Source organism: Sardina pilchardus, chromosome 10 (genome assembly GCF_963854185.1).
Source record: "Sardina pilchardus chromosome 10, fSarPil1.1, whole genome shotgun sequence".
NCBI lineage: Eukaryota > Metazoa > Chordata > Actinopteri > Clupeiformes > Clupeidae > Sardina > Sardina pilchardus.
The window spans coordinates 14,633,650-14,648,667 of record NC_085003.1 but is presented as its reverse complement, the minus strand read 5'-3'; the positions used below and the strand labels follow the sequence as shown (position 1 = coordinate 14,648,667).

Sequence of the window (15,018 nt, the reverse complement as noted above, 5' to 3'; positions counted from 1 at the left end):
TTTATCAATATCGATGGCATTATCGATTCTGCCTATCAATCCAATTCCTTATCAATTCTCTTATCGATTCCCAAAAAATGTAGGTGCACCCACATTTTTCATTGCATCGCCTTTAACGCCAAAAGGTCACCTTTTATCGCTCTCCTTTCATATAATGTGAATGATTTTTTAACAATAAGGCGTAGAAAAAGCTTGTCTTTATTTAAAACACAATAAGGAATATACATATTCTTTATAAAGAATTATAAAGATGTATAGCCTACAGTGTATATATATAATATAATATAATTCTTTATATATTCTAATCTATAGCCTACTGCTGACATTTCTGATATTCATGACATTCATGACTATTCATATTACAACTCTGCCTCTTTAATTCAGCTGTCGGCTTGAAGCCTCAAATTGTAAACAAAGTAGCATAGTTGGCTAGCTAGTCTACTGGTTGGACTGTTCAGTTTCCCCACGTGTGTTTAAGTTGCAAGGTAGGCTAATACTTTGTCTCCTTGGGACAGGCCCTTTTGAGTCTTAGAGTTGGAAAACATTGAGATGATCAGTCAACTTGAATGCAAGAGTTTGAATCAAATTTGTGCAGCAGCCTACGCTATGATGCTAACCGAAATTAATTATAATGTCGCTAGTTGTCTTCTATGCGTCATTGCTTTCACGATTGTGAATGTGCATGTCGAGGGAAGGGTGTCGCGCACGAGAGAGGGAGAGGGAGAGAGAGTGGGCCAAGGGGGTTACTTAAACAGTTTGGCAAAGTTGCACGCATAGTCTACAATTAAAACTCGTGAAGGAAACGTATGCTTTCACCCGAGCAGCGTCAGGTGCACCTAGAATTATTTTCAGGCACGCTCTTAAACATTTTGGGCGCATACACTCTGGAGCCCTGGACCGGGCAACGTTAGCACCCCTCCGTAGTCTGTCAAACACATGACACTCTTGGAGCTTAATCCATGCTTCACGGACAAATGTTTTAACATATTGCTGGTATTACTACCCTTACACGATTTGACTTGTAGTATGAGTCGTCGCAGAGGGCGTGTAGTAACACAAAATTTCAGGAAAACCGGAAAAGGTCCGACGTCATGCAGGCTGAGGGAATCGTTAAGGGAATCGATAACAAAAAAGACGTACGATGTCGATGGAATTGATAAGTTAAACCCGGTTCCAAGACGGAACCGGTTATCGATGCCCAACCCTAGTTGTAGTGTTATCCAATTGCGTCAAAGTCCAAAATTACTCAGTAAACATTGGTCATAGTGTTATCCAATTGTGTGCAGTGATGCCCCTCAAGTTGGGCCATTTTTAATATTGTAGCCAGACTGTAAATCTTTATACTGTAGATGTGGGTCTGAATTTTCCAGCTTGGGACAAAAGTTTGAAATATTTTGTGGTTCCTTCTTTTCTAACTATTTTTACATTGTGGAACAGCACTGAAAATAAAATTCTATGAAATAACACATGTAGGGTTATGTAGTAACATGACATGAGTACGACGCACTCCGCTCTCGACATTCAACAACATTATTCTCAATAACAACCCTGCACACCAGCAGAGGTTGCGGCAGAGTTTGACACCGGTGTGCGGGGTTGTATTGATAATAATGGGGTCTACAGTGTAAGTAGTTGAATGTGGAAAGTGGAGTGTGCCCCGCTCATGTGGGCGGCGGTTTCCATAGCGCTTAAGGTAGACACATTGAGAATGGTTTTCCAACAATCCTGAAGGTGGTCCCATGCAGTACATGTTGAGCACTTGTTTAGAGCCCAACCAATGTGGAATTTTAAAGACTGATACTGATTTCGATATTTGAGGATCTCAAAAAACGGCTAAATCAACCAATATTAATTTATAACAAACACAATGTCAAAATGTATTATAAAAATAAGTATACAGAAAAGTGGAACATTGTGATTTAAATAGACCTAACTATCTGGTATCATAAAGAAAGGCTCTTAATCATTTCTATGAATAATAGCATCAGGTCTTTGTTCCAATCTGTGATAAACACCTATACTGTACATCTACTCATTTAGCGGACTGTTCTATCCAAAGCAACTTACATATATCAATGATTAGAGTTGCAAAGGGGCGGAAACATTTTTGGTCAATTTTCAGAAACTTTCCGTTGGAAGTTATGTTGGGGAATTTTTGGGAATATTCCAAGTTGGGATACCTTCATGGAATTAAAGGAAATTATGAGAACTAATGTGAAATTTTGGGGAATTCTCATAAACTGTTTCATGTACCAACATGAATATAAACATTTTGTTTTATAATATGACAATAATTTACAGTATGATTTAGTTTGTGTTTAGCTTGTCAGCCTATGGTTTACTGGCATGCTAAGCTAACCATCAGCACTGTCTATTGTTTCCAGTCTGTTTTTTTAATAGAGGCTAACGGTAGTTAGCCAAAATGGCAGAAGTGAACCCTGACTAAAGTTATATGCCCATATGGTAATTTACTCTCAACAAACAACGACAAGCTCACAACTGGGGAACTCTGTTAGCAAATTTCCCTCAGTTTCCCATCACAGTGATGTTTTCACTGGGAAAAATGTCTTTCCCATGCGCATGAACGCACCATAGGTTTCCTATACTGAATCTCTAGTACTGTAGCTACTGTACACTGTATGCTGGTTACTGTGTGCAAGGCATGGACGTATGGGCAGGGTAGAAATTCAACTGAATTTGCATTACATCGGGTTGTTCTAATTAATGTTATGCTGCGTTTAAGTTCCATGTTATAGACTAACTTTCAGTTCTGGCCAGTTGATAGTCATAATTTGTGTTTAAAAGGGGAAGTGGAGGGCACATGTGTAGCAGAAATAGGGTGACCACCAACCAGGCTCTGAAAAGGAAGTTGTGTCCAAAAGTGAGGACAAATTGGCAAAAATGAGGACACCCTCCAATGCTTATAGACCTATTTCTATTGGGGGGTTGCTAATAAATTATTTTACATATTTTCACACACCGGTAACCACATTAAACAGTGTGATTACTGTGATTGGAAAGGAAAACTCCATAATGTAAAGTAAAGTCTATACTCTCATATGACTCATAATTTTTCTTGTTTTCATTTTGCTGCTCCGCTGCTCTTGCATGTTAAAGATGGTTGAACTCAGACCGTGCAGCGTTATAAATCATAGCTGTTGTGCACCGAGCCCAGTGGCAAGCACACTTTGGGTCATTCCCTCAATCCAGAGACCCCTAGCAGTGAGTGCAGTGCAGCACATGCTGCTTCCTATCTGCGACTCTTTATTCAGGCCGCCATCATGTGTGTGTGAGTGTGTGTGTATTGCATGTCTGTTCCGTGACTGCTGCGTTGTGGTTTCATGTGAACGTTCATGAATACCAGAAATATCTCTGATGCAATGCTGTTGCTCGGGAGTTTTCACAACTAAAAAGTTCAGAATAGAGACAAATTGTGTCGCACTTGTGTGGTTCAGTTCGAGAGTGCGTGTTCTATGTTCGAGTGTGTGTGTGTGTGTGTGTGTGTGTGTGTGTGTGTGTGTCTTTTCACATGACAATGAGGTAAGTTCTGGCAGTTGAGGAAGTACCTCTCTTGTTCTAGGAGCAATTCAATGTGGAATAGGTAGCTGATGTTCTCAGAACTGTTTCATGGGTGACCATGACAATATCATTCATAATGTCATGTGTCAGGTGTGTGTGTGTGTGTGTGTGAATGCTGGGCTGACGTCACAAAGCTCCAAACACAGCCCCATGGCCAGGACATCATTGGCTGTTGAGCTGATGTATCTTCGGCCTTTCGCCCAAATGCCACACTGTGCTTTTAAGTCAGTCCGTGGGGACCGCCGGTGGACCCTGTGCCTCCCAGAGTGTTATTTATGTTTCCTGTCTTCCTGTTATCGGCTCAGCGTCCGTCCTCTGATTTCCTGTTTGCGCATGTTTATTTTAGTTGACCCCGTGGAGAGGTGAGGTGAGGTGCGAGGCAGTGAATTTGTGTCAGCAAATGTGTGATCGTGTTTTTTACACATTGCGTGTGTATACAGTATGTGTGTATCTTTCACGATTGGTTGCGTGTGAGAGAGTGTGTGTGCGTATGTAGGGTGGTTCTTTTGTGTGTTGTGTGTGTTTGCTTAAGCATTTGTGTGAACAGTTTGTTTGTACGGACACTGTTGCAGCAACAACACTTGTGTGTGTGTGTGCAGTGCACTGTCTTGTCTTTCTCACTCCTGCCCCTCAGTGCCGCCTCTGTAGTGACTATCAGAAGCCGGATCTTCTCCCACCCTTCTGTGTGTGTGTGTGTGTTTCTGTGTCTAACTGTGTGTGCTGCTGTCAGCGTGGGTGAATATTAGCTTTAGTGGTGATCTTGAAGATCATGGTGTTTTCGATGATGCTGGTGCTTTTGTTGTTGTTGATACTTGAAGCTTGAATTTTATTCCTCATTTGTGTATGTTGCGTTGGATAAAATGGTCTGCTAAATGAATACATGTGAATGTGAATTTTGTTGTTGATGTTGTTGATGTTGTTGATGTTGATGTTGTTGTTGTTGTTGCTGCTGTAGTACACAGCGCTGGAGGCCAAGCTGTGCCAGGTGGAGAGCAAGTACCTGGTGCTCCTGCAGGAGGTGAAGACTCCCGTGGGCCCCACCTCTGAGGTCATCACCCGGCTGCTGGAGGACGCGCTGGAGGTGGAGAGTGCAGACCAGCAGGAGCACACACTCCTCAAGCCCCACACTGTCAGGTAACACCACACACTCCTCAAGCCCCACACCGTCAGGTAACACCACACACACTCCTCAAGCCCCACACCGTCAGGTAACACCACACACACTCCTCAAGCCCCACACCGTCAGGTAACACCACACACACACCGTCAGGTAACATCACACACTCCTCAAGCCCCACACCGTCAGGTAACACCACACACACCGTCAGGTAACACCACACACACTCCTCAAGCCCCACACCGTCAGGTAACACCACACACACTCCTCAAGCCCCACACCGTCAGGTAACACCACACACACTCCTCAAGCCCCACACCGTCAGGTAACACCACACACTCCTCAAGCCCCACACCGTCAGGTAACACCACACACACTCCTCAAGCCCCACACCGTCAGGTAACACCACACACTCCTCAAGCCCCACACCGTCAGGTAACACCACACACACTCCTCAAGCCCCACACCGTCAGGTAACACCACACACACTCCTCAAGCCCCACACCGTCAGGTAACACCACACACTCCTCAAGCCCCACACCGTCAGGTAACACCACACACTCCTCAAGCCCCACACCGTCAGGTAACACCACACACTCCTCAAGCCCCACACCGTCAGGTAACACCACACACTCCTCAAGCCCCACACCGTCAGGTAACACCACACACTCCTCAAGCCCCACACCGTCAGGTAACACCACACACACTCCTCAAGCCCCACACCGTCAGGTAACACCACACACACACCGTCAGGTAACATCACACACTCCTCAAGCCCCACACCGTCAGGTAACACCACACACACCGTCAGGTAACACCACACACACTCCTCAAGCCCCACACCGTCAGGTAACACCACACACACTCCTCAAGCCCCACACCGTCAGGTAACACCACACACACTCCTCAAGCCCCACACCGTCAGGTAACACCACACACTCCTCAAGCCCCACACCGTCAGGTAACACCACACACACTCCTCAAGCCCCACACCGTCAGGTAACACCACACACTCCTCAAGCCCCACACCGTCAGGTAACACCACACACACTCCTCAAGCCCCACACCGTCAGGTAACACCACACACTCCTCAAGCCCCACACCGTCAGGTAACACCACACACTCCTCAAGCCCCACACCGTCAGGTAACACCACACACTCCTCAAGCCCCACACCGTCAGGTAACACCACACACTCCTCAAGCCCCACACCGTCAGGTAACACCACACACACTCCTCAAGCCCCACACCGTCAGGTAACACCACACACACTCCTCAAGCCCCACACCGTCAGGTAACACCACACACACTCCTCAAGCCCCACACCGTCAGGTAACACCACACACACTCCTCAAGCCCCACACCGTCAGGTAACACCACACACACTCCTCAAGCCCCACACCGTCAGGTAACACCACACACACTCCTCAAGCCCCACACCGTCAGGTAACACCACACACACTCCTCAAGCCCCACACCGTCAGGTAACACCACACACACTCCTTAAGCCCCACACCGTCAGGTAACACCACACACACCGTCAGGTAACACCACACACACTCCTCAAGCCCCACACCGTCAGGTAACACCACACACACTCCTCAAGCCCCACACCGTCAGGTAACACCACACACACCGTCAGGTAACACCACACACTCCTCAAGCCCCACACCGTCAGGTAACACCACACACACTCCTCAAGCCCCACACCGTCAGGTAACACCACACACACTCCTCAAGCCCCACACCGTCAGGTAACACCACACACACTCCTCAAGCCCCACACCGTCAGGTAACACCACACACACTCCTCAAGCCCCACACCGTCAGGTAACACCACACACACTCCTTAAGCCCCACACCGTCAGGTAACACCACACACACCGTCAGGTAACACCACACACACTCCTCAAGCCCCACACCGTCAGGTAACACCACACACACTCCTCAAGCCCCACACCGTCAGGTAACACCACACACTCCTCAAGCCCCACACCGTCAGGTAACACCACACACTCCTCAAGCCCCACACCATCAGGTAACACCACACACACCGTCAGGTAACACCACACACACTGTCAGGTAACACCACACACACCGTCAGGTAACACACTCCTCAAGCCCCACACCATCAGGTAAATCCACACACACCGTCAGGTAACACCACACACACTGTCAGGTAACACCACACACACCGTCAGGTAACACTCTCCTCAAGCCCCACACCGTCAGGTAACACCACACACTCCTCAAGCCCCACACCGTCAGGTAACACCACACACTCCTCAAGCCCCACACCGTCAGGTAACACCACACACTCCTCAAGCCCCACACCGTCAGGTAACACCACACACCCTCAGGTAATGGCACCGTTACAACCCACACCGTCAGATAATACCACACATTTACAGCCCCATATTGTCAGTTAATAAAGTCATCACTCTTTGGTTGTTACTGTAAGTCCGATGTCACGGGCCCAACAACTTTTTTTGTGAAAAGAAGTTTTTTGCAACTTGTAAACTTCGTCATCATCACCTCCGTTTTAGCGAGCGTATATGATATATTCAAGGGTAATGTCCAGGCCTCTGCGAAAAAATAGGATCTGATTAGGTTGAGGCAACAAGTGAGTAGTAAGATGACAATTCTCTTAAAGGCTACTCAGAATAGCGGGACAAAATGTTTATTTTACTGTAGTTCTTTAATGGAGAAAAACAAGCGAGTCTGAAAGCTGTTTGACCCGAGAAGAGAATTATGTGCCCATTACTGCATCATGACTTGAAAACCGAATTACAGTCAGCCCCTGTTATAGCTCCACACTGTCAGGTAATAATGGCAACTCTACACGATCAAGAAACATTGTTTCTATTATCTATTACTATTACAGCTCCACAACGTCAGGTAATAACGCTCTTACAACCCCACACTGTCAGGTAGCGATACAATCACAGCCCCACACAGGTCAGGTAGATATGACAGTAATAATGCTCCATTGTCTGGCATTATATGCTGTATCCCATTTCCTCCGTCTGTGTCTGTGTCTGTGTCTGTGTCTGTGTCTGTGTCTGTGTCTGTGTCTGTGTCTGTGTCTGCGAGTGTCGTGTAACCTCTCCCTCTTTGCCTCCCCTCTCCAGTGAGTATGACGTGTACGGCTTCAAGACTCTCCCCGAGGAGGAGGACGAGGAGGAGAAGCTGGTGGCCAAGGTGCGGGCGCTGGACCTGAAGACGCTCTCGCTGACCGACCAGGAGGTGTCCGTCAGCGTCAAGTGGGACAACTACCTGGCGGGCACCATGAACCGCGAGATGGCGCGCTCGCCCGAGCTCAAGGCGCTGATCCGCAGCGGTGTGCCCCACGTGCACCGGCCCAAGGTGTGGCGCTGGTGCGTGTGGCTGCACATGCACAAGGTGCGCGAGTGCCTGGCGCAGGACTACTACCGCGGCCTGCTCAGCCTGGCCCGCGAGAAGCAGAACCCGGCCTCCAAGCAGATCGAGCTGGACCTGCTGCGCACGCTGCCCAACAACAAGCACTACTCCTCGCCCTCGTCCGACGGCGTCCACAAGCTGCGCAACATCCTGCTGGCCTTCTCCTGGAGGAACCCCGACATCGGCTACTGCCAGGGCCTCAACAGGTACCACCGCACCTTCCTCTTGGACCTATTCTAGTTTTTATTTACTTTATTTTATTATTTTGTTTTTATTTTTTTATTGACAACATCATTTTGGTCAGTGCAAGCTGTGTATAAATGTGGTATAAAAATGCACTTTATATTTGTTTTACTATTCAACGCCCTTAGATGCACTATAGCATTGTCTTACATTCTGTTAAGTTGTAAGTGAAGAACATAAAGCCCCTATATAGTGAATTCAGTGCTATAATACAGGCATACTATTACATCAACTATTACCGTAATTTCCTAACTATTAGCCACGGCTTATACATTGATGTTGCAAAATTTCTTCAGCTATGAGGTTAGTACACGAGGGTAGTTAATATGGTGTTAATATGGTTTCGTTTCTTTAACTTGCATAAAACACTGTCCTGCGGCTTATACACAATGCTGCCATGGCCGTATTCAAATGCAGGGAATTACTGTACTACACTATTTTTAGATCAATTAAATATTGATTTCTTGAATGTAATTGTGGTATGTGTTTCTATCTGTACTTCCATGTTTAACCTTCCACCACACCCACTTAAACTAATTCAATTGTATACTTCAGAGGGACATTTTTTGGATGAGGTTAATGGGGGTGTTGTCTCCGTTAACTCTTCTCACTCCTCTCTGTTGTCCCAGGTTGGCAGCCATAGCTCTCTTGTATCTGGAGGAGGAGGATGCCTTCTGGTGCCTAACGACCATTGTGGAGGTGTTCATGCCACGGGACTATTACACCAAGACCCTGCTGGGCTCCCAGGTACGGTACCGTTATCACACTCTCCTCCTCTGCTGTCGAGTGTTTCCTTACCAGTCCGCGTTTGGAGCCTCCACTTATCCACTCGATAGTGCACTACATGGTGGACGACTTGGCCTATGTCTGAGGTAGATGATGTCATCATCGTGTGACGGGAGTCAGCTGGGCATGACTCTCTGGCCCCTTCTCAACTTCTCTCCTCGATGCTCGGTCCTCCAGGCTCGTTCCCACTGATCTATAACTAACACTGGATAGACTATCCCATTGTTGCCGTCCCATCATTCTTTATCTAGATCAGTAGGAGCGAGGACCGAGGAAGGAAGGGAGGATCTATAAAAGACAAATGAGAGGCCCCCTCTGCCTCTGGTGTTTGGGGTCCTGAGAGCTCTGTGTGCCCTCTGGTGTGGTGCAGTGGTGTTGCCTCCGGGTGACTCAGCCCACCCCCCCTCTGCTGCCTCTGCTATAGAGAGCACTCATAACCTCAGTGTGCTAGTGCACCTTAGCACCTCTCTGTGCAGTCCCACATCAGGAAGCATGCACACTCTGACTGCTGTGATTGATGTTGCGAGTGTGATGATGTTACAGCAGTGTACGAATATTTACGGTATTTCACTGCGGCTTTTACATGTATCAGTCAGCCTTAGAAACATGTTACTGAGCATACTTAACATTGTATTCCATTCTTCATACTTAACATTGTACAGTATTCTTTTCTTCTCCTCCTTAGTGCAGGGTCCTTGACAGTTGCAGAGTTCAATGCGGTATCAAAGCTTTTCTAAAAGTGCTGCTCTGACTAGTATAGAGATGGGATATTGTCTAACCCAATGGCTTTAGTTCTTAAAACTTTGCTTGTTGATAGTACTTCGTACTTCATGCAGTTTAAATTGATGCCTTTTATGTATTTTTAGTAATTAGTCTTGACATGAAGTTTACTTTCAAAATACAGTATGCTGTGTTTTGTCATTGGTCGTTATCCTTAAAATTGTGTGTCATGTATCATTTACCAGTACCATGTGCTATATGGCATCAGCATGGACTTTGATCCTATTGTCTTTCCCCCCCATTTTGTTATTTTATGCCTTAAATAATGCCTCTGTCCGTGATTAAGTGTTGGGACAGTGAATGGTGCCATGGGACGCAAAACAAAAAGATGCAAAAAAGACATGTTTTGCTACTGTACATTCAGGGTATCGCTCCTTGCTGTCCTCTGTGTGTGAACTCCAACCACTCTGATGTTTTCACACAGTCCTGCATCTGGCAGTGTACAGTAAATTATAAACACTAGTCGTGGCTCAGACCAAGGCACACACTATTCCATCCAATCCACACGTGGTTTTAGGAGCAGAGAAGGGAGGGGTATAATTTGATTGGCTGTTGAGCTCAATCTGTCACACTGCACCTTTACAGCAGACTGACCTCACCTTTGATTGACCTCTTGACCAATGAAGTGTTTTTGAACTCCGCGTTTGACCTCTGCGGTGTGTGCCTTGTGTGTCCCCCTCCCTCAGGTGGACCAGCGCGTGTTTAAGGACCTGATGTGTGAGAAGCTGCCGCGTCTGCACGCCCACTTTGAGCACTACAAGGTGGACTTCTCGCTCATCACCTTCAACTGGTTCCTCGTGGTGTTTGTGGACAGCGTGGTCAGCGACATTCTCTTCAAGATCTGGGATTCCTTCCTGTACGAGGGCCCCAAGGTAACTACATTACATTACATTTGGCTGACGCTTTTTAACCAAAGCGACTTACATGGTACATTTGTTTTTTTTAAGCTTTTAAGAGCAATTCTGACAACAATTTTACAGCAATAAACAAAAACCGCAATAAGTGCATCAATGAGTGTAATAAGTGCATCAATGAGTGCAGTTGTCTTGTAGGATCAGCAATACTAGTTGTACGTAGTGCTATGAGAGATGTTCTCAGCATGGCCTCTCCTAAGCGTCAGAGATAACTCAAAAACATGATGTGTAGCCTTGTCTATTTCTCGTGCGTTTCTTTAGCTCTGTGGAAAAAGTTTTGCTGTGTATGTTTCCCAATCCCTCCGTATAGATCTTTATTGTTGGTCTCATCTTATGTTAAACGTATATACATTGATAGCTATGTTATCACTTCCAAGACATTCCCAAATTTCCACCTTGAATGGTCGAGTGGTCGGCAGGATGCCAGCGTGGCCGTGAGATATGTCTTCTGAAAGGAGAGCCAGTGAGGGAGTTAAAGTGGGGAGAACATTGAGAGAGTTAAAGTGGGGAGAACATTGAGGGAGAAGGTGGAGTGGGTGGTGGAGCCGTGAAGGAGAGGGAAAGTGAAAGGGCAACGACCGCTCTGTGCTTGAAGGATCACTTGGAGTCAGAAACTCATTAAAAAGTTGGACGTCATGTTGAGCCAAGTCCGGTGCGGCCCGGTAATTACCACAGCTCGGACAAACGGATTGCTCGGGCTTGCCAAAGCGCTTTCGTGGAGAACGACCAGGAAGACGGATGAGCAACAGTAGGTCCCTTGCTAAATGAGCTGTGTGATTGGTCGACACGGCTGTCACTTCTCTTAAGAGAACGTTCTGTCCTCAGGCCAAAGGAACACATAGAGAAAGAACAAAAGAACAATCGGTTTTGTGCGTCGGGAGCAATATTAGAACTCTTCTGTGGTGGTTTCAGGTTTCAGGGTTATAAGGTGTCGGGCCCCACAGATCAATACATGCCGAGCTAAATGGTGAAATGAAAAAGGAGTTCAGCCTGCTTTCTCTCTCTCTTTCTCTCTCTCTCTCTCTCTCTCTCTCTCGCTCATCCCCTTCAGATCATCTTTCGCTTCGCCCTTGCCCTCTTCAAGTACAAAGAGGAGGAGTTTCTGAAGCTGCAGGACTCCATGGCCATATTCAAGTACCTGCGCTACTTCACCCGCACCATCCTGGACTCAAGGTAGGGCCTGACGGACACTAAATGAACAATGTCAAATCAAATTAAATACGTAACTTCTGTTTTGTTTTCCGTACGGCCCCGTGCTGTAATGTTCTTGTTCCCGATGTTGCATTATGGGTGTGGAGAGATCCATTGAGTTGTCTGCTCTCTGTGCTGCTCCCCCTACAGGAAGCTGATGAACATGGCGTTTGTGGACATGAACCCGTTCCCTCTGCGGCAGATCCAGAACCGCCGCACGTTCCACCTGGAGAAGGTCCGTCTGGAGCTGACGGAGCTGGAGGCCATCCGCCAGACGTTCCTGCGAGAACGCGAGAACTCCCAGCAGGGCCGCGATGTCATCAGCGACGACGAGGAAGACAACTAGTCACGCAAAACAGCCAATCGGGGCGCACGACTTTTGTTTTGGCCCAATCTGCTTGTGTCTTCTGGAACCATCCAGTGTTTGATTGGCCCATCACAGAGCTTTCCATCCCTTAAAGAAACAGTGTTTCCAGTCTTGTGACTCAGTCAGAAGAAAGGGGTGCTGAATGCGTGGGGCTAGTATCAGTGCGACAGACGTCCCAGTTCCTGGTGTGGTTTGAGCAGGTGTGCGCCTTGCTGTTGGACCAAAGACGCGTGTCGCCACCCCAGCAGTATTTTTGGACCAGACCTTCGACGGCTGGTCATCCTGATTGATTGTGTTTGCTTCAGAGATGGCGAAACCGCAAACTGCATCTGCAAAGTATGGACGCCATCCATCAGTACTTCAATGCGAATCAGTATTTTCACAGGGAAGGAATTGAATTCCTTAAAATTCTTGCAAAATTCTCAGTGATTTGATCATGTTAGTGATCCTTTTAGTCACGTCTGTTTGTACAAGAAGAATTACACTTATGTATTGTTATTTTACTTTTATGCTTATGTATAATACCACTTGATAATTATGTGTATCTTCCACAAATCTGCTTTGTCCTTAATGGGCTGCTATTAGCCTGGCTGCCCTCACCCCACCCCCACCCCTGTTCTCACCCCCACCCCCGCTCTCAGTATATTCCTGGCGTATGTCTCTTATAAGGCACTTGAATCACTTTACCCTGGCGGCCCCAGCTGCTGCCAACATTGTCCTTGTACAGTCAAAACTAATTATGACCGTCATTTCCAGTCGAAGGTCAGTCTAGGCTTTTCAATCCTAAACTTCTGTGCTTCTAAACTTTCCAAACTTCTAGAATGCGTTGACCAGAGGGCCTGCTGAGAGCCCCCTCTGGATCCTGTTGTGTTTACAAAACACTGCTTTGGTTGTCCTTCTTGAATGCTTCTCTTCATTATGTTACACAGCAGCTGTGATGCTCTGCAGCTAGGTTGGAAGAACTTAATTTGAAAAAAAGAAAAATGGTGTTGCTTGTTTTACCACTTGATTTGAGCCCTAATCTCTGGTGTGGATTTCTAAAATATATGGGCTATAAATTAGGAATTTGCTTAATATACATTTTACAATGCAGAATGCAGAGTTTGATAACTGCTCACCTTAGTTGCCTTGCTTCAGAGGAAACATGTTCCTCCTGCCAGCCACTAGGTGGCACTAGTGCGCTGATTATCTCCAAGCCGCTGTTCTTATGTTTACTCACTGCTTGCCACTGAAAAGGACTTTTTGGGGGAATCAGTACCAAATGGACGCACATTGTGTTTTAATCAAGGAGAGCACATTTAATTAGGGATAGTTTTGTAAAGACTTTGGACATGCCAGTGCCAAACCTTCTTCACAGAAGACGTGGAATAGGACCGTCAGAGCTCACTCATGAGGGACTGTTGTATGACCTTGTCTGTTTACTGCACTTTTCTTCTGCTCTGCGGTCCAGCGTTTGCTCTCTCTGTTTCCCAACCCCCTTGGCTTTGTTTGTTTACAGTGTTGCCCTCACCTCAAATCGTGTATGCCTTTCATATCGTTCCTTCAAAATCAATTTATTTTACATCGATACAACTTGAATGTATCTTTTTTGATGTATTAGACAAGCTGGACCAGTAACATTTCACAATGTTTCGCTTTAGTCATAATTATGACGTTTCCTTTTGAATCCCTTTCCTACTATGCAATACACGCAGCACTGTCCTAGCACAATCACATATGGAATGTTGGACAAGAGAAAATTACAACTGTGAATTTTGAATCTCTCTTTGAGAGCTGGTCTCTCAAGTCACCATTTACTTTCCAGTCCCCTTTTGTCTTAACAGTATCTTGGTACAATGCTGGTACAAATCTGGTTACAGTCAGGCGTAAATTTAGTTCTGATACACACATAATATTTGATCATCTTTCACATCAATAAACTGTACTGTACTCTGTTATCGATTTGATATCATGATCTGCAACCTCATCCTACAGCTTCTTCTCCCAGGCTGTGTCTCTTTGCTCTCTGACGAGTCCTCTCTCCTCCCAGCGTTTCATCTGCTGCAAATGTCACAGAGTTGCTTCTGTACTGTAAAGTTGCTGCTGAGTTTATGTGATTTACTTCAATCATATAAGCTATGATGAAATGTTTACTTTTTTCTTACAGCTCAGCATTGTAACTTTGCACAGGCCTCATGTGGACATCCATCTATCCTAAAATGCCTGCCACTGCTTTCAATGTCAGTGAGACTTTTCTGATGGCGTCTGTGGAGATTTGAAGTGATGAAATTTGTTCAAAAATACTATTAAGTAAAAAGTAGTGGTCCTGTCTTTTGGATGTTACAGATAACATGTTACATGTTACAGTGTAATCGTTCTTGATCTTTTATATAAACAGCATGATTACTCAATAAACATTGTTATCCTGCACTCTCCACAAGCAAAATGTGTCTTATTCCATTTTTACATCTGAAGGGTTTCTGAGGTTAAGACATAGCAAGTCCTTGTACGCAGTAACAGTGAGAGAGGAGTGTGTAAGTGAGAAAATGTGTGTGGGTGTGCATGTGTGAACGTGAATGCATACTGTATGTGTGCATGGGGCGGGGGGGGGGGGGGGGGGTGGTGGTGGTGGTGGTGGTGTTG

The 15,018-nt window shown here is 46.1% G+C and overlaps 1 protein-coding gene across 1 annotated transcript in view; it reads left to right on the top strand.

The window, feature by feature from the left end:
• tbc1d2b (TBC1 domain family, member 2B) overlaps nucleotides 1-14,805 on the top strand; it is a 31,248-nt gene extending 16,443 nt beyond the window's left edge. Inside the window, exons 8-13 of the mRNA XM_062546562.1 lie at nucleotides 4,535-4,713; nucleotides 7,827-8,321; nucleotides 8,988-9,105; nucleotides 10,611-10,796; nucleotides 11,890-12,011; nucleotides 12,180-14,805. Of these exons, the coding sequence (XP_062402546.1) occupies nucleotides 4,535-4,713; nucleotides 7,827-8,321; nucleotides 8,988-9,105; nucleotides 10,611-10,796; nucleotides 11,890-12,011; nucleotides 12,180-12,375 (1,296 nt within the window). The 3' untranslated portion in view covers nucleotides 12,376-14,805. The remainder of the gene's footprint in view (nucleotides 1-4,534; nucleotides 4,714-7,826; nucleotides 8,322-8,987; nucleotides 9,106-10,610; nucleotides 10,797-11,889; nucleotides 12,012-12,179) is intronic.
• Nucleotides 14,806-15,018: the final 213 nt, after the last annotated feature.